This window comes from Lepidochelys kempii, chromosome 3, assembly GCF_965140285.1.
Source record: "Lepidochelys kempii isolate rLepKem1 chromosome 3, rLepKem1.hap1, whole genome shotgun sequence".
NCBI classification, from domain to species: domain Eukaryota; kingdom Metazoa; phylum Chordata; order Testudines; family Cheloniidae; genus Lepidochelys; species Lepidochelys kempii.
Genome location: NC_136382.1, coordinates 46518117 through 46542319, shown reverse-complemented (window position 1 = coordinate 46542319; position 24203 = coordinate 46518117). Strand labels below are relative to the sequence as shown.

Here is a 24203-nt window from a genome sequence, read left to right as displayed (position 1 = left end):
CTAAATTCAGCTGGAAAGCCCACTGGGGGATGGCCCCTGTCTGGATGCTACTGATGTATAAGTAAACTTGAAAACCACATGTCCCTTCAGCATGTGGACTACATTTACTATTGTCCCTAACTGCTTATTTAACACATGAAGCCTTGAGGGCCAACTGTTTTGAAATACTAGATGTAAGAGCATATTGCCTTAATAGCTGGAGACCACACCATGGGATGTCAGAAATCTGTAGACAGTCAATAACATTATTGATTATTAAAAATACAGGACCAAACAGTCAGTATCTTTGCTTGAGTCACATATATACTTTAAATTCTAGCATGTGAACAAATATTAGTAGCCTTTGTTGCTGGCAAACCACCTTGACCTTCCCATATTACTAAATGGGGTGTAGCGGAGGCAGTACACTCCATTTCCCAGCTAGATGGAGAGAAGGGTCCTGGGGTTTCCTTAGTATGGAAAAAATGAGAACCTCTGCTGTAAAGTTGCACTAGTGATTAGATTCTGAAACTACACCAGGCTGTGGTTACAGTGCAACAGGACATGTGCCAGCCTTGAAATTACCCCCAGACTTAAGCCTCAGAAATGTATGTATACTAGAAATCTAACAAACAAAAGACCAGAAGCAGCAGGTAAATGTCAGATACAGGGTTTTTAAAGCCTCAGACTGTAAGCCTCAGATTGCTTTTATTGTACAGGCTATAAGACTCAAATAGGGTTAGGTTACATACGTTATTACACAGAGCATATGTGTATCAAGCTTGAAGTATCACTAAGCTTCCAAATCAAGAACTATTGAATATCACCTAAATAAACTGTTGGTATCATCTTTAACCTTTTTCATACAAGTCAAACTGATATTTCTTTATGTACAGATAGTATTTGCGGACCAGTTAATCAAAAAATCAGAGCTTTAACCATAACCCCTACAATGGATAACTTCATAACAGGCACTCCTAGTTTATGTACTGGACAGAACTTCATTATCTTGAAGACCAAAAACTGAGATTTTAAAGCAACTGATATTTTTACTTCTCTCAATCATAGTGTAACACAATGTCCTCCTGACTGAACATAGTGTATTGTAGTCGCCTTACTGAATGCAGAATGTTTTACTATGTGAAAAAAAGTTAGTGACTTATGGGTACATTAAGAAATAGCAATTAATTGGTTGCAAAATGCTAATTTATTGATGTATTTTAACTGTGTAGCTCCATGCAAGGGTACACTTTACAAATTATGGAAGAAGTAAAGTTCTTTCAACAGCTTTTTTTGTACTTGCATCCTCTTTAATTCGTAGTCAGTCAGTATTTTAAAATGAGTTGTTCATAAGGTAAACTTATAAAGAATTACTTTTAAGAAAAGAAATCTTATATGCATCTAGCAGAACAAAAACATTTAGAAGCTTTAGTTGTTTGAGAACGCAAAGTACGTATTTATCATAAGCAGCATACAATATCTGCATCAACCCCCCAAGTTATATATGCAGGAAAAGCCGCATACAGTACCTGCATGAAAAATCCAAGGAACATATTTCAGGTACACATGGTATCTGAAAATCTGTAGCAGCCCCAGAAATTAACTTAATAAGAATGACAAATGCCCACTGAATTTACAGTTTCTGTAGCAGAGCTAGATGAAGAATTAACAACAAAATACAAACATGTTTGAGGGAGCCCTGTTCTCATTTGCAAAATTAAATCTGTACAGTGCGTACTCAAATTCAGCACACTAGTGACATCTGCACTATGACACCACCCCAGCAGAACCATGCACTAGAGGAGCCCTTCCCTAGACCACAGAGGAGAAAGCCAGCCATTTTCCCCTTGTGGCTGGCTTACAGATCCTGACAGTGGTCTGCCACCCTGAGATAGTAGGCTCTAATGGGCTGGTATAAAGATCAGATAACAATTATGGTGCAGTATCACCATGGTTTGGCTGAATTTTATGGTTGAACTTCACACTTTTTCAGGTTTCTTTGCACTTAATTTGTCATTTCTTAAAGGCAAACAAAATACATTTACTTTAAAAGAAATTTATTTTCTCAAGTCACACACAGTTTTAAACAGATGTAGGACAACTTATTTCACATTTTGAGCCTTCACCAGAGCACGCACACACTAAGTCACATGTACAGTAAGTGTTTTTCTATTATAATTCTTCCTGGACTGAGATATCATTAAGGTGCATAGGCAGATGAAGACTCGCATTTTAGAGAGAATGGTTCATAAATCTGTATGAAAAATGACATGTAAAAACTTTTCATGTTATCAAAGTCTTTTCACAACATAAATGTGTTTAAAACAATTCATAAGCTTGATTTCAAAACATCAAAAACCCAGCCACCCTAAATCAAATAGAACATATTACCAGTATATATTCTTCCAAAAAAGATTCCCAAACTTTAAAATAAGTTTCAAATATATACAGATTTATAACTTAAGTGCTCATTTGCTCTAATCTTTTATCCATGCAAGAGTTGCAACAGGAGAGATGTTTCTTACAGAGGCTTTTCTGAAAATGCAGTAAAACTCTTCACTCGTGCAAAGAACAAAGGGGTGTACATCTTGTCAATGTCAAAAGCAGAGACTGCAGTCTCACCAGTAGATCTACAAAGAATGTTACAAAAGTGAGTTACGTTCATCAAATATAAACTGCCATTTAAATCCTTCAATCCTGTATTCAGGCGAGTGATTAGGAGTAATCCAGTATTTTCATAATGCGAAGTGTGCACAAAGCCACAGACACACAAGCTAACCTTGTATATATAATGCCACTTCATGTTGAAAGTAGGACTTGTATTTTGGCTATCTCCTGTTTATCCAGTATGTGCTTGTATTATTAATAAAATTATCACGATAAGCAATGGCACTCCACACTGAATTATACTTTCTACTCCTGTTATAGGATTCAGAATTTGGAATACAAGGAGGAGGATATTGCACTAGTAAAGAAGCCAGAGCTAGGAATGTTTGAAGTAAAAATACCATCTTTGCATGCTTCAGTGAGAATCATTAATCTATACTACAGTAAATATCTTATTAGCCTATTTAATGCTCATAGGCTTAGATTCCCAGTTATGTTCTCTAGCACATGAGGCTAGCCTCCTGACCTATACAGATTGATTTGTGCAACACTGTTGTTCTGCACCAATATGAAATTTGCCTTTTGGCGGAAGTTAGGTATAAGGGCTATGCACCATGTAAGCCCTGTTTGGAGGGTTTAATTGGGAGCTAAATAGTGTTTAGCCACTGTGCTGTCCAACAAGTGAACAACTCCAAGAAAACACGTCACAGTGTAAGAGTTACTATCTTTAAGGATAAATCAGGTTGAAAATATCAACTACTTAACTTCCCTGAAGTGGAATTCCCCCCCACACATACACCATGGAGACAATCATTCTGCTCATTCAAGATCAACTGCAGGCTCACCGCACTAAGAATTGGTCCCTACACAAAACCTGAGCAGAAAACCTATACATGGGGAAGTATGGAAAGAGTTGGGGGGCATCATTCAGCATCAGGAACATCTGGGTAGCCACGCTATGGCTACTGCTACTGTAGTCAATAGGCAAGAGTAGTGACCACAGCCCACTGTGCCCCCACAACTCGAAAGTCTGTGTTAGTGGGTATACCACTGGCCATCTGCCCATATCTCTCACAGCCAGACATAGCAGTTGGGCACATTACTCCACAGCACACAGGGGGTTGGAGAGTATCCTTGCAGAGGCTCTTTGCAGCATACCCTGCTTTTAAAGATTCACAAGCCCAAAGAAAAGGAGTAGCTCCAGAGAGCAGAGGTTTTCCAAAACCTCTTTACTAGGAACAAAAATATTGCTGCTTACGATCGCCGAGTACAGTAGATCAAATACTATTCACAAATCTTACTAAACTGCAAAAACTCCATGCCTTCATGTTAGGATATTTTCCCATACTTGACACATTGCCAAAAAATAGTGATCCTGTAAGTTCTTAGAATGCTAACAAAATGCAAAACCAAGACCGTAATTATTTTATTTTAAAGTCATTTGTTTAAACCACAAAACTTAGCACATTTTATCATTGGATAAATCACTTCTTGCCTTATTACAAGCAAACATCTTTCCTTGCTCTTGTTCTCAGTTTATTAACTTACTTGTAAGTTATGTTACAAGAATGATGTATCCAAACAAGCTTGTTGAATCTCTGGCGGCCACTGGAACACAGCTGTAGTCCTACATGAAAACTGTGCTCTGTTTCTTGTACAGAAACACGGCGGAAATACCTGTATTTGTGGTAGTCAACTGGTTTCTGTACAATGAACATAAAGTTTAGTGACACACAAAGAACATACAGCACTACCATGGTTTACCATAACATTTTAAATAAGTGTGAGTACAGATCCTGAAATAGCAAAAACTCCATGCCTTCATACATAGGATACTTCTATTTACATTGCCAAAAAGTAGTGATCCTTTAAGTTCTTAGAAGGAAAGAGTGATAATAAAATGCCAAACCAAGACCATAATTATTTTATTTTCAAGTCATTTGTTTAAGCCTCAGAACTCTTAACACCTTTTACCACTTCCTTATTTAATACACATCCTACACTATGTCTCATTTATAGGAAACACTAGAATTAAGTAGTAATATTACTTGAAAAATTGTTTAACTTATACCAAGATACATATGGAGCAGGCTTTCATGGAAAATAAAATTTCTCAAACTCAATATAGGGTTTGAGAAAAACTGAGACTAAGTTACTTAGATGTACAACACCACAACCCTTGTAATTACTCTGACGCTACTTACTATAGGTGTTTCTTTTTTTGTGCAACATCTGTTGTTGCAAGTTATTCCCAGTTAAATTCTTGACCAGGTATTCATTATTTAGATTCATTTATCTAATGCTGCAGAAATAAGTTTCACACAGATGAAAGGTGATGTCATAAAAAGGTCTTTGCTGCTCCTCCCACCTTTTTTCTTCTTCCTCTGGCTTAATTCTCATGCCACCATCTTGTGAGCTAGGGATATACATCTCTTTTTAAATTTAGCAAGGCTGTTATAAATTAACAGGCCTTGTGTAGCAATCAAGCTTGGGGAACAGTTGGCAGAAGAGGGCTTATTGGGGGAGAAAATGGTGTCTAAGAGCGAACAAAGTTATCTTACAGCAAACAAATAGATCTGGCACGATATGTTGATGCAGAGAGACTGCTTTCTTGCTTCAGAAAGTAATATATTTTTGGAAGGAGACAAGTAAGTTGTTATATTTTACAAGTGCTCTAATGTGTGGTAATTTATCTGACATCACTTCATGCACCAAGTTGATTAGCGAGTCTTTGGTACAGTCACATCTCCATATGCTCTTTAAAGACACAATTGTGGGAAGCCTTAAGAAAAAAATCCCACTCTCCTTACCATCTTGTTCTCTTATTTCTCTGTATTTTATTTTGGTACCTACCTCTTCCTTCTTCTTCATTAATACAGCAAATACTTTGGTTTGATTGTCCGTATCCTGGGAGAGGCGATAATGGCCAAGCAAGATTGCATCAGTTCTGGAAAATTAAAGGGATGGTGTCAAGTATGTACTGTTAAGGATACTAGTTTTTATCTACGTTACAAAAACACCTAAGCATTAAGACTGACAATAGTTGTAAGATCTATTTTTCCTTCCTTTACTGACTTGCGTGTCCATTTTAAGGATGTGAGCTTTTGGACCATGGAATATTTCTGTGTTTTGTAAAGCATCAGGCCTGTTATTGGTGATGAATTATAATGTTGTTCATAAAATTGTTTTTTAGTATTTCTCTTAGGTAGGACAGAGTAGACCAGCTAGTCAGTTTTTTTACCCAATTTCTAGTTATTTTCACTTTCAAATTCTTATGCAATTGCTCAAAACTGAATTTTTTTTTGGAAATGCAAACACGTTTCCACAATAATTAACAAGTTCCTGGGAACATTTCAAGGAGGAAACATCCTCCTTGACCCAGAGAAACTAATATATTTCCTTGATTCCTTCAACTCCTTCCTAAACGTTCACTTCTGTTCAGACAGCCTTTCACTGTTTGCCCTCTTTTCCTACTTCCTTGCCTTTCTTGGGGAAGAAGAAGAAGAAAAAAAAATCCTGAAATTACATGACCAACAGTGCATGTTTCTTATATCTATTCACTCTGAGTTTGTCCAGACATTGTCCAAGGTCTTGATCTTACAATCAGATGTCTGATTCCAGAATCAGGGTCTTAAATTGTAAGGTCCCTTGAAGCATGGACTCAGTCTTGTATTTCCCTGTAAAGAACTATGAATATCTGTGGCACAATAGAAACAATAAATGATGTTTCTTTAGATCTTTTTACTAATCCTAAATTTAGAGGCTAACATGAGTGAAAACATGGTTAAGCACTGGAATAAATTGCCTAGGAAGGTTGTGGAATCTCCATCATTGGAGATTTTTAAGAGCAGGTTGGACAAACACCTGTCAGGGATGGTCTACAAAGTCCTGCCTTGAATGCAGGGGACTGGACTAGATGATCTTTCGAGGTTCCTTCCAGTTCTATGATTCTACGAAAAGCGTCCTTTTTCTGCAGGGTAAAAAACGGAGAGATGCAGACAAATGTGCAGTTTCAACATACCTTGCATTTTTAGTCCGTAAACGAGGAACAATAGATTGAGGATCCTCAGGAGTTGTTAGCATCATTACTTGACCATCTGGGAAGAATCTCATGTATCTGCAAAAATACAATTATACAATAAAAACCTGGAAAAAGTAGTAGACGTTCTATGTTTTCCCATGGGAGCCCTTCACATAAAGGTGTAGCATTACAGGTGTTAATTCCAAGCATTTAAAAACAGATTTTCACGTTTTCAAAAACATAGAAACAGCTCAAACGCAACCAGAAGACCTGGTTTGGGAGACCACATGACCAAACTATGCAGACTTTTGCAAGAGCACAGAAGTTAAGAATTTTTGTTTAGATGAGGAATACAGGAAAGGAGCTACTGGCCAGAAGTCAAGATGAACCTTATATAAACTTTGGGAACATTCTTCCTACCCAGTATTCACTGAGATAAATGTAATTAGCTCTTAACTCTCATTAATCTGAAGATGTCTGTTTGATAGTGCTTCTCTACCGTAAGTAGATGCTAAGATCAGATACCAAATCTAGAAAGACAGGCTGATACTTTCCAGATCATATGAACGATCATGAGATTGACAGGTATCCTGTAGCTCATTTTAGACTCAGGAGGGGACAGCAGAGTAGAACAATTAGTTATATGAATAATGGAATGGAAAGGCTAAGAAAGGCAGTGAATGAATAATTCGAAAGAGTTCAAAGGCACATTTTAAAAACCAGCCTTTAAATCTACTTTCTTGGTTATGAGTAAATTTAAAGGCAATTTTTATTTAATCTCATTTTTTCTTTCTGAGCACTACTTTGATGGACACAAAGGAAGGAATGATTTGGGGAGAGGGAGAAATCTGTGGCATCTTTAAAGTTCCAGTTTTATTGACAAGAGCAAAAGGTGCAACTGAGGAGGAATATTAGTTTCTAAACCTACCTCTATTGACCAGATCTAACTGTATTCCTTATGGCCTTGATCCTGGAAATACTTACACCCAAGTAACTTTACACACTAAGTAGTTCCCCTGAGCTCAACTGAACTATTAAGTGTTTGCAGTATTGAGATCTGTATTTGAATGAACAGTACTTGGAGAGAGGGGGGAAATACTTCCCTCACTCAGTTTACTACAGTTCTACCTGTAATATTCCACTTGGTGCCATGCCCTATAGAAACCATCAAGAGACTGCTCTCCTTGACGTATGTATGTTGTCTTGCTGATATACACACCTACAGAAATGAAGCAAATAAGAAAATAAGTACCTAAAAATGTAAGCATCTTTTAAAAGTGCATAAACATACAAGATTAAAAATTATGGCTCTATAGGTTTTCAGCTACATTTTTATTACCTAAAGAGGAGGAAGAAGTTTCTTTTAAAGATGACTGCATATTCAAAACCAAACTGAATTCAGAGAAGGCCTAATATTTGTGGCACTATATAATTAGACAGAAATAAAAGATTATGCAACTTTTTTCTGGCAAAATCATATGTAACAATGAAGACATCTGTTTCCAAAAAATATTCCTTACCATCAAATCGAACACGGGGCCTTTCCAGAAACATTTCTCTCCAGGAGGTATAAGGAACAAGTTTATTACAGCTTCTGCCCCAAACCCTCAAACAGGCTTGATGCCAGATTTCAGGATCCCTAGTGAAGATATAAAAGCAAAAGCCACAGCTTTACAGTACCTTGCTGAACTCCAATATCAAGGCACAAAAGACAAGTGGGGAACTTTTAACAATGTAGTGGTAGATGGGAACTGGATAGAGTTAAAGGCACTTTTCTTAGACTGCTCAATTACTGAACTATTAAGCCACACAGAACTTGGAATCATTGAGGAGCTAGAAAGCCATTTTCTCATCACGAAGTACAACATATGATGCAGTGACAATACAGCAAAGAACTTTCTCTCTGTGGCAACCTGGCATTGCTCTGTGATGTCTACATGGTGAACAAAGTCACGCGATTATTATTTTAGGACTCCTCAACTCCATTTCACAATACGTCCTCTCTTTTGCGAGAAAAGCTACTCCTTGCTTATAAACATCATTCAAATATTACCAAAACATATTAGCTTAAATTAGACTAATAGCTTCTATCTATCCAGACATTTACACCACAATCATTGGTGTATTCGAGCACCTGATTAGTATTATCAGGAGTTTAACAAGGGACTACTCATGAATAAGGAGAGCAAGATTTAGCCCAATATATAGATTTAACAGCCTAAAAGCAAAAACATATTCTTAACACAGGCAGCTTTCCTCTGTGGATTCACTATCCGTCTTTATATAGCAATACTAATACCACCAACCTCTTTTGTAGTGCTTTTTTATCAGCAGATCTCAAAGCACTTCACAAAGGAAGTCAATATCATTATTCCCATTTTACAGATGGGGAAAGTGAGGCACAGGGAAGCAAAAAGACTGGGTCAAGGTCACCAACAGGCCAATGGCAGAGGCAGGAATAGAACCTAGGGATCCTAGTCCCAGTACAGCACTCATCCACTAGGCAGCATTTTTACACACAAAATTGTATTTTTTGGCAATTTTAACTGTTTATACAGCAATATACAGTCTCTGCTCATGTTGCTAAGGTAAATTTAAACTGTATTCTCAAGAAAAATGACAATTTTATTAAGATAAGTGCCACCAGGAATTTTTAAATTTCCACATGACTTTTTCTACCTAAATAAATTATATATATATATATAAAAACAATAAAAATAAATAAATAAATACACCTATAATCTTATACTTGTAACCAGTTTAAAGACTAAGATTAAGAAAAGCTCCTTGTTCTCCACCCAAAAGAACATAAGGTGAATATCTCATTCTATGGATAAAGTTTCAATTATACCTGGCACAAATGTAAAATCCTCTACAGACCAGAGATAGCTGCTCTAATGACCTTAGGTCCAGATCACTGGAAACCACCCATCGAAAAATGTACATTAGCACTTCCATAGGCAGCACTGTGAACAGAAAATAATTAAGTGATCACATGGTAACATGACAATAATCAAAGAAATTATTTCCCTGATCCTATTTTTGATAGCTACCAAAATCTTGTTCTTCACAGGAAATTAGAGAACAAGTTTGATTGGGAACAGTCAACCAAAAATCTTACATAAAAATACATGATACACTATAAAAAAAACTTCACATAATATACAAATGTAAAGACATAACATGGTAACAAAATATTTTTTAGATGTGGTCTTAAAGACTACACATCTACATCTCTTTTCAGAGTACAACAGGTATATCATTGATTTTATGACAATTATTTCTCCAGAGACTTTAATATAGAGAGTTCTTTGTGCACATCACACATGTAAAGTAACATTTTATTTCTTAAACAACATTTTACATCTTGCGTGGAAGCCAAGCTGTGATGCACTCTGACCTCAAAAGCTAAGCAGGTTCAGGCAATTCAGTACTTGGATGGGACACCACTAGGAACATGTATAACCTGCAGGAAGTAGTGCTGGTGAATCAATACTGTATCACTTCTCCCTCTGTCAGTACTGAGCCAATAGGACCCAGGTGTCAAATGGCATGGTACTGGTGAGGACCCTTTCCAATGACATTAAAAATAAATACATCAAGATCCTGACCAAAGTTACCGATAAGTGAGATACTAGGAAAATTCTCGTAAGAGTAAAGGTAGAGTAAGAAAATCCTGGGGTTTTAGCCAGAATTCCATCTACTTGCATTCCACCTCCCTAAATTTTGTCTGCCTTTTTAGCTGGATATAATCTTCTTTACTATTTAACTGTTACTGTTTAGAGTGTTTCTGTACACTATTAAGCAGTTGCTGCTTTCTACTGCCGGGGTTGAATGATTCTTAAATAACCTTTACACCTATTTCACAAAAGGCAAATGTGAGATTTATTCAGTCTAAACTGCTCTGAGATACTTAAATACAAATAGGTAGAGAAGTGTACCATTCACCAGTGACAGATGCTCTAGTTAAGGCTACAAAACTGTTTCCACTGAATTATAACTGTTTTTATATGTTAATTGCTTTTTTGGAAAAAAATTCTCTTTTGAATTGAAGTTTTTTGATATTTGGTCTCAGCCCTGGAAAAAAAAATTCTGGAAAATCTGGGCAAACAGCATTTAGCTATTTGAGTAGTGAGATGGATAGGGAGAAAAAAACCACATTTTTATGACACCAGATTATTGGTTCATCTGATACAAACATCTGAACTTTGGAAGTTAAAATACAACATGGAATTATTCCTAACTGAGGAGTCATGCCTTTGCTCCATTTTGAAAACTTTTCTTTAATTTAGTAGCAGATACTTTCAAAATACCATTTGAAGCATATGCAATTAAAAAAAACAGATATGCTAACAACTATACTGCTCCTATACCATTGATAGCTGTACACACATGCATGCTATAGATATACATGCATAGCAATACAGTACATAAACAGGCTCCAGTCCATCTTTGGCAACTTAAGTGCTTATAAGGTGCATTAGCTATAACTCCTTAGAATGTAATATGCTGCTTACACAGTTAAGATCTTAAAGAAGCTTAAAAATCTTGAGCCTTTGACAAACTGGTGCCTATGAACTTGAACAACACCAATGGTTATCATTTGATAGTCATCAGTCAGCCAAAGCATGTGAAACTGGATACTTCTATTCTTTTCTAGTTTAGCAAGATCTAGGAAATCTAATGCAAAAACTTAAGATCGCACAAGTCAATTAAAAAAGATTGGAAATGTACATATCTTCCAACAGCTATGTTAATGCAGCCTTGTTGTAAATACGTAGTAATTTTTTTATTCCTGTTTTCTTTAACATGTTGCTGATTATGTTAAATATATGCTTTATGTAGACTATGCAACATGGTCAAGTGAGCATGGTACCTTAACTTTTGACTTTCCAGACTTCTCTCTATTCAGAATTTTACAGCCATAACATTGCATTAATGCTGGTTTTGCATTTTGTTATAGAATTCTTGCTGCTTGCCCCTATCACAATGAACATCTTCACCTACTGTAGAAAGCTATTATTTCAAATGATGGGTCTACTGTTGAGAAAATGTACAATATTAAACTAAAGCTTTTTTAGACTTCTGGTGAGGAATGCTGTCCAGATCATAAATATCTTATTTGCTAAAAAAAAAAAAAAAGTCACCTATACTCTTGATGGGAAATAAAAATCTAGCATTTACGTTAAATAGTAGAAGTCTGATCTTCCCCTGCTGTCTTGCACCAAGAACTAATCATCACTCCAAAAAACAAAAACAAACACAAATATATCTGTATGCTACTGCCATCCTTGATTAATCTAGTATTCTCTCATTCTCTGGGTCTCACTCACATTCTAATTTCTTTCTGCATGCCAGACACCAGTTATGGAAAAAATAATAGAAATACAGCTAACGCACTCTTCGCTGGCATTTCAGTGTTGTAAAAGTAAGGAAGTAGTGTTAGTTCAGGGCAGCGTCTTATGCGTTTACAGCATCTTGCAAACAGAGATCCTGAACTAAAGATTTTAGTTACTTTCAACTCTACTACGAGCAGAGCAGCGCAGCACAGCAGAATAGTAAAATGCAGGAATAGCATGGAGACTGAGGTAGAAATACCAACAGGAGAGGAGGGCTTGAGTCTTTCCCCCACTCAGGCAGGGATCTCATGATAATATGGTATACAAAGTGCAAACTTCCAAATTCATTTGACAAAAAAAAAAAAAAAAAAAAAAAAAAATCAAGAAAAATGGTCTTTCTAAACGGTCTGAGTTAACCACAGAAGACAACAGAAATAGTGCCAAAGTTCTGCTGAAGTTCCATAAATTTACTCTATTTTGCTTCCTTAGGAGAAAAGAAGTGAGGCTAAGATTTTCGAAAGCTGACGAGTGATTTTGGGGAGCCAGAATGAGATGCTTCATAGGGATCTGATTTTATGAAAGTATTGAGCACCTACCCACTGAAAATCAGACCCCTCCTGAGGTGTCAAGCTGGGTGCCCCAAAATGGAGGCACCCAAAAACCACTGGCCATTTTAAAATAGCATGGCCAAAGTTTTTTAATCTGTGTGTGAATGGATTCATTTATAATAACAATTGTGAAAATGTTTGCTTTCACTGATACTCTCCATCAGCGAATAAAAATATCTACTTCCCATAAAACAAATCACTTTCATTCACATAATTGTAGCCGACTCATGTTTACCAGAAAAAGTGAAACTGTTCATTTTAAACACAAATTCACTGTTAAGGAAAGGTATATGGCAGCTTTTAAAAAAATATGCCAGAGGCACAATAATAAATGTTAAAAAAGCAATATTTAGGACCCACTCCTGCAAAGACTAATACATGTACTTACTTTTATGCACTGGATCCCAATGAAGTCAATAGGACTACTCACAGTATGTAGGACTGAACACCTGCTTATGTCTTTTCAGGATTGCAGCTTAAGACAGTCCTTCCATATTATATTCAAAAATAAATCAACATGTCAGCCTATTCCCTCTCCCAATCCCAACATACGGAACATAACTGTTAGAGGTAAGGAAGACAAGTAGCATGTGAACATTCTTCCCAGGGAACAAGCTAAGTGAATTTCAAAGTGAAGATCTGATCCTGCAAGCCTGCATGAGTCTGCCTGCATGGAGTAGCCTACAGAACAGACCAGAATATGTATGAAGAAAGAGCTGTTAAAACAGTAGATGAGACTGTTATACATCTGGTTATAATAATGAACAAATAGATACCTTGAGTCATTCACAAGAAAGTTCTTTAAATTTATATCTTAGAATAATAAGAAAAGACATTTTATTAAAGATGAGCTCAAAAATTTACCTCTAAGAATTCCTTCCTTACAAAGTTATGACATAATTAATCTCACACCTGAGATATGAGTCTGACTGACATCAAGATCAGGCTGACAAAGTTTGACTGAGGATTCCTGAAGAGCGAGCTGCTGCTGAAAGTAGGACAAAAGATCAGCCATCTTGCCATCATCATCACCATCCTCAATGCTAAAGTAAAGAAAAATAAAACAAAACCTGAGACTGGAACAAAACATGCCAACATCTAGTATTCACACTAACCTTTTCTTCACATTTAATATGGTTTCTGATTTGTACTTTGTAATTACTGTGTTTCTTAAGATCAAAGTATGCTATTAGATGACTGTTCATTATTATAACTAGATGACCTCCTGAGGTCCCTTCCAACCCTGATATTCTATGATTCTATGATTCTATAGTCATTAAGATTTCTTATCACATGATGATAATCTAATTTGCCAAGAAAAAAAATTAGAGGCCTAATCAGATTTATTTAGGTTTTGTTAAAACAAGGATGTCTTTTTAAGAGAGTATATTAATCAAAATATTTCTGTAGTTATTTTTCTTTTAATCCCAAACCAAGCAGTTTCGCTGTTTGGATTTTTACATTCACCTGCCGTACTTGCAACACAATCACTGAAGAACTGTACTAGTCTATAAACAGCAAAATATTTAAAGCAATTAATTTATTTTTGTCATCTAAGATGAACAGCACATAAGAAATAAAAGAGCAGCATTACCAGTGAAAAGTAAATTATATTTTTATAGAGCTCATTATAGTAATTATTGTAAGTATTTTCTTTTTTTGGGGGTGGGGTGGGGGGAAGAGTCACTTTTTAAAACTGATCGTGTCCCTTTGTGGCTTTCCTCATCAACATATTGATCTTTTAGAAGAAGTGGTTTGGACAAATCCTGTTATTTGGCATTATTTGGGAAATTAGTTTTATGAAGTAGTGAAAAAGATGGCAACAAAGACACTATGGCCAAGATCCAGAAAGGGACTTTGGCACTATGACACTGAGCATCTAACTTATGACACCTAACTTTTAGGTGCCTAGAAAATCACAGGACCAACACTGATCCACAAAGCCTGAGTGAGGCACCTGGGCTTCTATAGAAGCAATAGGGAGAAGCAAGTACCTTAAGCTTGAAAGCTTGTCTTTTTCACCAATGAAAATTTGTCTAATAAAAGATATTATCTCACCCACTTTGTCTCTCTAACAGACTAGAATGTCATTCTAACTCTCTCTGGCCCAATTAATATTATTCAATTAATGTGGAATAACTTCAATGATTGAGGGGGGTGAGGGAGGGGCATCAAAATACCCCATAGCCCAGTGATTAGGCAACTCACCTGAGAGGTAGCAGATTGCTGCTCCAATCCCTTCTCACCCTCAGGAGGAGGGGGTACTTGAACCAGGAATCTCCCACATCCTGGATGAGTGCCTAATCACTGGGCTAAAAGTTACAATGGAGGTCCTCCTACATGCCCCCCGCAACCTGAGGGGTCCAATCCAGTAGGCACCCTCTGAGCATGCTCACTAGATCAGGCCCCACATGCCACTCAGGTGGCTGAACAACTATTTCCTCAGTTTGTAAATCAGAGTGCATGCTCAGAGACAAAAACTTAGGCACGGAGTGAGTTCAGGTGCCTCTACGGTACTATGGGAGTTCTGTGGATTGTAGTGGTGCCTAAAAACAAGACTTAGGAGCCTAAGTACCGTCATGGATTACTCCCTATGCTGAAGGGCTAATGAACATAATTTAATATGTTATAAAATGACATTACTACAACATAAAGATTAAATCTGAGTTCTCTACAACAGGTGCAACCATTCTACACAGGTGTGTAAATACCCACTCAAACCACATGACTCTACCTAACCTTACTCATGAAGCGCTGCATATATTATTTTTGATTGCCCTTAAGACTAACAAGCTCTCTGTGAGAACACACAGTTTGTGTAGAACTTCCAGAAGCTTACTTATATTTCTCTTTTGCATGTTTAGTTTAATTGGGTTTAATAAGAGAAGTGATGGAATTAAAAAAAACTCCAACTCCAGCTGAAAGAGCTAGAAAAGGATCTTTAAAATACTGTAAAGAGAAGATAGAACTCTGTTTTGGCCTTCTAGGCCTAAGATGGTATGGAGAAAGGGAGTGCTAATTGATCAAACAGCGTTCATTACTTACTTGTATTACTGGAAGAGATGACAACTACTACAGAACATTGTTAGAGTAGCTTGTTATACTTTTTTGCTGATGTGGCATAGAGAACTTTTTAGTTTAGAGAGCAGAAGCACTAATATTGCTAACAAATATTTCTAGAAAGGCATACACTCTGCAGATGTTACTTTAAAAAACAAATAAGGGGGCAGGATAAGAAAGTTGGCTCCAGCTGTGGTATCACTTGGAGTCGGGAAGGGGCAATAAGAAAAAAAAACAATCATTTGAAAGACCACATGGAAGTTCATGTACTTATCAATACACTGAACTGACTAAAGGGGAGTCTCTCAAAGGGGAGGGAAAATACTAGGAATATAAAAGAACTTTATAAAACTCTACTCTATAATCTAGTATTTTTCTTACCTCACTGATGTGATGTTAATGGGGGTTCACTTAAATACCCAGATAGTCCTATACTTGGCTATTACCCTAAGAGGAAAATAAGTCTAACTGCTATATATGTACAAGCCTACAAGTGCAGAATCTCTTGATACTACAGTGTAACTTTCAAGAATCAATATGTCAGCTCTTACTAGCCTAAAAATGATCCTGCCTGTATAGCTTATGGATCTGAATCTCAGGGTAAAAAGTAATATGGTGGCTTCTGTATTTTTAAATCACCCACTAACTATTTTCTGCTAAATTATTTTAATCCCTCAATTTAAATTTGAACTGGCTCCAAACAAATTAAGAACTGCATCTCATTGTATTGTTTGGTACAAAATGTCTTCCCAGGCTCTATATAACTTTCCATAATGCATGCTACTAATTAAATTGAAGTTAAACAAAAAGATGCTTCTCAAACATAAGGTGACTATATTACAAACAGATAGGTGGCACCTTAATGAATGTATTTGGATTAAAAACAAAATGTGTAAATTTGTGCATTCCTGTGCTGCTCAGTGGTAAACTTGGCATACTTACTAGCTCTTTCCAACACCATCACCTTCCGGAGACCACGTATAGGTGATCTTAAACTCTATATCAGGTACAAGTTGCATGGCTAGACGATAAAACTTGATGGCTGAAAACAGAGGTAATATTTACAACTTGGAACACATTTAATGCCTACTCTAGTGATCAAAATTGAGCTTCTCCCGAGAAATGACTTTAGCTGTAACTGTACTGTAACTAAGGCCAGGAAGGCTCTGTGTCATTACACTTTTAAAAAAATTGTTTTTTTCTAAATGGCAAAGTTGCTCATCAGGGTGCCAGATTGGACACTAATCCCATCCCTCCCAGTTGTTTCTTTACTATCAAGTTTAACCTAAAACAATTAGAATAAAAATGGTAATATTAGCAGGGAAGATAGGACCTATTTGACACACTTATCAGGGCTTGAAAATCCACTTGCCCCTTTTGTGGAGAAAGCTTTCCCAGACACATACCATCAGCTTCTACATAATTAATTTTAATTCAATATCTTCTATGGGCATGCCACTTAAGGCTTGATAGGTAAGGGTGTTTTATACACTTAAATTTGATAAAGGCCTGATTTTTTTCCCAAAGGTGTTGGGCACCTAACAACTCTGTTCCAAGGTCCATAAAGTTTCTGTCTTTATGGTTGCGAAGAACTTTGCCAAATATGAACTGTGTGAAAGGATGATAGCAGTGCACTCGAAGTGTGCAGATAGAGGACTCCAGTATCAGATGCTTTCAGATGCTCATAACTTTATCAAGCTACAGCAGAGTGAAAACTGCTCCTATTCAGAACCCTGTAGGTATCAGTGACATAGACAAGGATCAGGTCAATTTCACTTTGTGGCTCAGTGGCAAAGCAACAGCAGTGAAGGCAGGCACTGGAGCTAGTCACTGGGAGGGATCTCTCTTTTAAATGTGCAGAGGCAGAAAAAAGCTGAAAGAAATAGAGAGGAGCAGAGACCATCCCAAAATCTTTGCAAGCAGCCATAAGGCTCTGCAATGAGATGGGGAACAGAGAATTCTCCATCTGTTTCTAGCATCCAGAGAGGATACTTCTAATTTCAGATATTTTCTAACCAAAGGCTCATAACCAAATTGAGTTTCCCTGAATATGAGTTGGGAAAAGCACCCTAGTAGGAATATTAGAATCTGCATCTCTTCTATTATCGGGGCATGGGGAGAGAGAGAGAAAGCAGGTTTATTTTTCAAGTGGGTATTGCCCTTAGGGAGTAAGGACCAACTCTAAAGGGACTTAGGTGTTGCAAGCCAGCATGGTAGCAGGGAGACCCCTAAATTAGCCAATGAGAGAGGTGGGTCCTAAGCCCCACCCTGCTCCTCTCACAGAGATAGGTACCTAAGCTCAGGCAGCAGGGAGGTGCCTATCTCTGCTTGTGATCCACACCTGGGAACCCTTCTCTTGGAATCAGATGGCTTATTTCTTGTGAGAACAAGTTAGGTGTCTGCCTTACTCCACACAAAATGGCTGAAGGAGGAGGTGCTGCTGCACACCTTATAACTTTTAGCCCAGTGGTTACAGCACTCCTCTGGAATGTTGGAGACCAGTTCAATTCCCCACTCTACTTGAGGGGGAGAGAGGATTTGAAAAGGAGTCTCCTACCTCTCAGAAGAGCACTCAAAGCAATGAGATATGGGATATTCTGATGTTGAGATCCTTCAATCGCCGCCATTGAAGTTGTTCCATTTTAAATAAATAAACGTCACTGGAGCAGGGGGACTGGAACATGGGTTTCCCACCTCCCTGGTGGGTGCTCTAGCACCAGGCTATAAAGTTATTCTCTCTCTTTCACATCCCACTCCCCTGATTTTGAATGGGACTCAATTGCATAGGTGGCCTCTGAGCATACCTAGCAGATCAGGCCTCATGGCTAAAACAGGTGCTACTCTGCCTATCTTCCCCCACTTTGTCACATTGGGGCTCAGGTAGTGAGGTAAGTGGGGTTCAGGTAAGTGAGGTAAGTGTCTAGACACCTAGTCTGAGGCAGCAGTGTGCATGCCCAGAGTCAGAAACTTAGGTGTCTAGGGAACTTTTAAAGTTAACATTTAGGTGCCTGCAAGGATTCAGTGGATCACAGTGGCTCCTAAATCTGAGGTTTAGGTGCCTAAGTACCTATGTGGAGCTGGGCCCAAGGCCTCTATATTTTGTATTTCTCTTTACCTAGAGGTTTAGTCTTTTACCTACTGGGTGTCTGAGAAAATTTCCATGCCCTGGGTAAAAATGGACAGATGGAAAGAGAGAGCAGGGAGACTAGGTCTGGGAGGGATGAAGGGAGAAATAAGGGAATGGAGAGGCAGAAGGAAAAATGTTAACAGACGTTGAAGACAAAGCTCTCTTCTTGTGTTAGTGACTGCTTACAGTGTGAGAGATGGAATGCACCAAGCCAAAAGTGACTGACCAGTTAAGTTTAGCACATGTATATTCCACTTGTTTCTATTTTAACATTTCTTGAGTAAAGGACCAGGATTTATATAGCTCCACTTCTCTCTGGGGCTTGAGAAGGTGAAAGCCAGAGAAGGAAAGCCTGGCATGCAGGAGAAGGGAAGGAAAACATTGCTACTAAAACAACCCAGGAGGATATCCCAAAGATCAGAACTTCTCTGAAGTCGATGGAGAGATTGCAAGAACATGCTTTAGAGCAGACCTAGTCTTGATTACCCTGTGCACTATATCCATAGAGGGACTGTGTGGCAATGCTGAGCATTGCAAATCTAACTTTTAGGTGCCCTGCTGCCCAGTGTGATCTTTACCCTAGGTGTAACACTAACAGACTTTGGTTGTTGGGGGGCAGGCTCGAACCTGGAACCTCTGGAGCTAAATGCATGAGTTAAAAGCCACATGGCCCTTAAGTTAAGACTGTAGCAGACTCATTAATTTCTCTCTAAATGGCCTCGGTTCTACTAGTTGGGCCAGAGCACCACACCCAGGAGGTGTGTGTGTTACACAGATACCCAGGCTCCCTATACAATACATGGCGAGAGTTAGGTACATAAGGGATTCACAAAAGGCAGCAAGCTGAGCTGACAACTCGTAAGATAGCCAGTAGTTAGACGCCTAACTCTGGGCCAGAGGGAGGTGCCTATCTCTGCTGCGGATTCACAGCTATGACCCCTCTTCTGGACGTAGATGCCTAAGCCAAGTCAACCCTCTTTCATCAAAAATGAGAGTGAGGGAGACCCTTTACTTTATTATAGCTAGGCTTGACAGGATTCAATTTAGATATATGTTGGTAAATGTTATTTTCAGCTGACATACTGAAATCAATAGAAAAAATATCCATTGGTAACAGCTGGCATGAGTGCAGCCTTCCCTGCACCTTGCACCTCCGTATCACCACCCCACTCTTTCCCTCATTAGCAGGGAGCGTGGGGACCATCCCCATTCAGGAGCTAACAGCAGAGTGGCCTCTCCAAGGAGCTTGTCCTCTTCCTCCTCACAGTCCTGGCTGGGGATCTCTGCTCTGCCTTACCATGCCTGCAGCCTTCCCTGTACCTTGTGCCTCCAGACATCAGGTGTCACTGGTTCTAAGGTCGCACTGTCATGGCCCCATTCCCTCATTCACCAGCTGAATGTATGTGGGGGCAGCCCCCAGACTGGAGCTGTTTAGCAGTGAGGTGGCCTTCCTAATGGCAGGAGGTTCATCCTCATCCATCATGATCCTGGGAGGACCAGGACACCTTCCTGGTGAGGCTGGCCATGTGGCCAGGCCAGGATCATTCAGGTGGGAAGAGTAGAAGCTTGTGTGGCAAAGTGCTACAGCAGCTGCCAAACAGTGCTAGAGTTGCAGATATGACTGATTAACACAGTGTATTGGAGTCAAAGTTCAGGAAGTGCACGAAAGCAATTACATTTATGATAAGGGCTCAACTGCACCAGTTCACTAACAGAGGGAAGGTTTGTCATTTTATGTCAGTAATGAATCAAAAGAAAAACCCTAGAGGAATACTGCACTGTATACCCTGACCTCAGATTCAAAATGAAAGTCTGGAAAAGAAGAGGAATTTTTGCACTGCAAAGTTTGTAAAACAGAAATCTCTGGAAAGGCAGATCATATTGTTGAACATTTGAACATCGTCTCATATGAAACTGAATGAAAGTCAAGCCATGCTTCAACAGAAGCCTGTTTGGAAGAATGAGAACATAAGAACGGCCATACTGGGTCAGACCAAAGGTCCATCCAGCCTAGTATCCTTTCTACCAACAGTGGCCAATGCCAGGTGCCCCAGAGGGAATGAACCTAACAGGTAATGATCAAGTGATCCATCCCCTGTCACCCATCTCCACCCTCTGACAAACAGAGACTAGGGACACCATTCCTCACCCATCCTGGCTAATAGCCATTAATGGACTTAACCTCCATGGATTTATCCAGTTCTCTTTTAAACTCTGTTATAGTCCTAGCCTTCACAACCTCCTCAGGGAAGGAGTTCCACAGGTTGACTGCGCTGTGTGAAGAACTTCCTTTTATTTGTTTTAAACCTGCTACCCATTAATTTCATTTGGTGGCCCCTAGTTTTTATATTGTGGGAACAAGTAAATAACTTTTCCTTATTCACTTTCTCCACACTACTCAGGATTTTCTATACCTCTATCATATCCCCCCTTAGTCTCCTCTTTTCCAAGCTGAAAAGTCCTAGCCTCTTTAATCTCTCCTCATATGGGACCCGTTCCAAACCCCTAATCATTTTAGTTGCCCTTCTCTGAACCTTTTCTAATGCCAGTATATCCTTTTTGAGATGAGGGACCACATCTGTATGCAGTATTCAAGATGTGGGCGTATCATGGATTTATATAGGGGCAATAAGATCTTGTCCATCTTATTCTCTATCCCTTTTGTAATGATTCCTAACATCCTGTTCGCTTTTTTGACTGCTGCTGCACACTACGTGGACATCTTCAGAGAACTATTCACGATGACTCCAAGATTTCACAAAAGAAGATAAAAAAAGGAAGAAACTGCAGATTTCCCACACAATCTGGTACAGGCATTGTATTTTAACGTGATTCCACTGAATGATGTCTGTGGTTTGAGCTTTTTATTAGTTCTGCTTCACAAGCCTGCACTTGCCCAGAACTTCCGTAGCTGGAAAAAAAAAATACCTGCCTGAAGTTTTCTCTCAGCCCCAAGCTTGCAATGAAGGATCTTTTGAGGGGTGAGAAATTCTCTTTAGTAACTGATGAAACCCCAGAGTTTTCTGGACAGCCAGCAATGAACATCGTTATTCTACACTGATAGGAATAAATCATTAATACTATTCTACTGAAAGCCTCTGTTTTTCTTCAGTGAGGATCGTTTGAATTTGGATCCAAGATGTTGCAAGAGTACAGCCAAATGTGGGAAAACAGTGTTAATCAACAGTGACTCTGTGATATACATGCAACACTTAGTAAAGGACATGAAAGAAATGTATCCGTATACGCTGCACATTCCATGTATTACTCATTGTCTCAGTTCTGGGTGACTACACCTGTTTTCCCCCTCAGTAGTCCAGCAAAGGCATCCACTCTCAGGCTTCCAACTCTCCTGGCCATCACTTCTAGTGGGTGGAGACCCCTATGTCACTCCCTTCTGACAGGAGTATGTCCAGGATGAACAATTCCCTGCCTTCACTGTATTATCCCCAGCAAAGACAGTTTGCCTAAACAGACCTGCCTGCTCTCTCTTCAGAGATAGTTAACAAGAGTAATTGAGACCAGTTGGTCCTTTCAATTCTTCCCTAAGGACTGGTGTCCTCCAGAGACCAGAGATCCTGTGTGTTTTTGCTGGATTATGAAGACCATAAATCAGTTTAAAATTAGGCTATTTATCCAAAAATCCCTTGTCTGTTGGTCCTTGCACAATCCAGTTTGAACTAGTATATGTGCACCTCTTCTAAGGAGTGGCTTCAAAGGGCTGATAATGGAGGAAGTACATTAGCATCCCCCTCCCTTCTAAAGGAATATACTATACCAAAACACCCATACACAATTGCATTTTTAATATAATCTACCCTGAAGATATTACCCATAATTCAATAAGGTTTAACTTAATTCAGTAAAGTTTATCTTAATCCCATAAACTCTGTTCAGGACATTCTCATTCTGTCACAGGCATCTTTTGCATGTACCCATTAATCATGCAATCAAAGCTTACACATTCCGCATACTCAACATATTCATGGAATGTTTTCCAGCGATATTGAAAAATGACAGCAAGCATGAGCCCAATGGGTTTGCGGGTGCCCCTCATTTGTGTCATTATGCTGGTTTTTCTGGCTCAAGGCTGCAAAATTAATTCATATGCATTGGGACTGCATGACAGACTTTCTCAATAAAGATGATGATACAATTACCTCAAAGAAAACAATGAAACTATGCCGGATGGTCAAAGACGCTGGAAACTAGTGAGATCTGTGCTGCAATTTACCTTGTCTTTGTTTATTTTGCGGGGGGGAGGGGAGGAATCAATAGAGCTCGCTGGGAAATGGAGACAAATGCACCATGATACACTGCATTGATACACTGCTTAACTGTGATTTACAAGTTACTTCTGATGTAGATAATGCCTTAAAAGAAGTGGACCTCAAGTCAATGGGATTTAAATGGCAACTTCTTTCATCTGCAAAGCTGGCTTTTGCATCAGAATTTCAAAGCAAACTGAAGGCAACCATATCCACAACGTAGCCAATGGACTCTATGGAAAATAATCTCTTTTTGCCAATCATCTGTCCAGGCACAGATGTCATGCAATTTTAGCAACTATAAAAATATTCTGTGCATTTTTCCTTGCCTAGCAAAAGAGTTCAAACATGATTTTGACTTCTACATGACATGTGAAGTGCCCTTTGACAGTATAACAGCACCTGAATACTGGAAAACTGAAACCTAATCATTGGATTATGTGCACTAACAGTGCCAATAACTTCAACGTTTGTGAAAAGATCATTGTCTGTTCAGAAAAGTTCAAGACAAACGTTGCATGTGCCTCTGAAGACCGCCTTGATTGGCTCAATGTTTTGTACAACGGTAAGGACCTAAGTTTAAATTTGGAGAAGTTTCAAAATCCAGAACTGTCTGCTGCCTGTAGCAAAAAATAATTTTGCAGTCCAATACCTGTAACATAAGCCTGAGACTTTTGTGTGTGCGTGCACGCGTGTGTGCACGTGCTCAAACCTCCTAACTGTGGGAACTGAAGATTCTGGGCAAAATTCTGTGATTGAGGCCTGTCTACATCTAAAACTTAGGTCAATCTAGCTACATCTTTTAGGACTGTGAAAAATTTCACACCCTGTGCAATATAGTTAGGTTGACCTAATCCCCACTGTAGATGCAGCTGTGACCTAAGAACTTCTGGATGCCAACTGCCAGAGGGCACAGGGTACAAGTATCCATGAGTTCACCAAAAGAATGTCATAAGATCTCTAGTGAAAGCCTGTGTCACACTGATCAGTAGCATTGCAAACCATATGTACAGATGCTGTAGAAGAGGTTGGTTGGGGTGTGTGTGTGTGTAATACTGAAAATTACATTTTTAAGGTCTATAACTAGAGATTGTTCACCAGATAGGTAAAAAGCAGGTTTTCTTTCAGGCAAGTAATGTTTATTTATCTGTTTAAATATAAATTAAATATTGTATGGTTCACAAGGGACATCCA

The 24203-nt window shown here is 38.6% G+C and overlaps 1 protein-coding gene across 2 annotated transcripts in view; it reads right to left on the bottom strand.

Annotated features, from left to right (window-relative positions):
• Positions 1–633: 633 nt before the first annotated feature.
• FBXO9 (F-box protein 9) overlaps positions 634–24203 on the bottom strand; it is a 40616-nt gene continuing 17046 nt past the window's right edge. For both annotated transcript variants that reach the window (XM_073336258.2, XM_073336259.2), the window contains exons 5-13: positions 16557–16656; positions 13467–13597; positions 9459–9573; positions 8128–8246; positions 7736–7826; positions 6608–6703; positions 5440–5533; positions 4135–4289; positions 634–2609 (exon numbers count right to left, since the gene is read on the bottom strand). In XM_073336258.2, the coding sequence (XP_073192359.1) occupies positions 2501–2609; positions 4135–4289; positions 5440–5533; positions 6608–6703; positions 7736–7826; positions 8128–8246; positions 9459–9573; positions 13467–13597; positions 16557–16656 (1010 nt within the window). In that variant the 3' untranslated portion in view covers positions 634–2500. The remainder of the gene's footprint in view (positions 2610–4134; positions 4290–5439; positions 5534–6607; positions 6704–7735; positions 7827–8127; positions 8247–9458; positions 9574–13466; positions 13598–16556; positions 16657–24203) is intronic.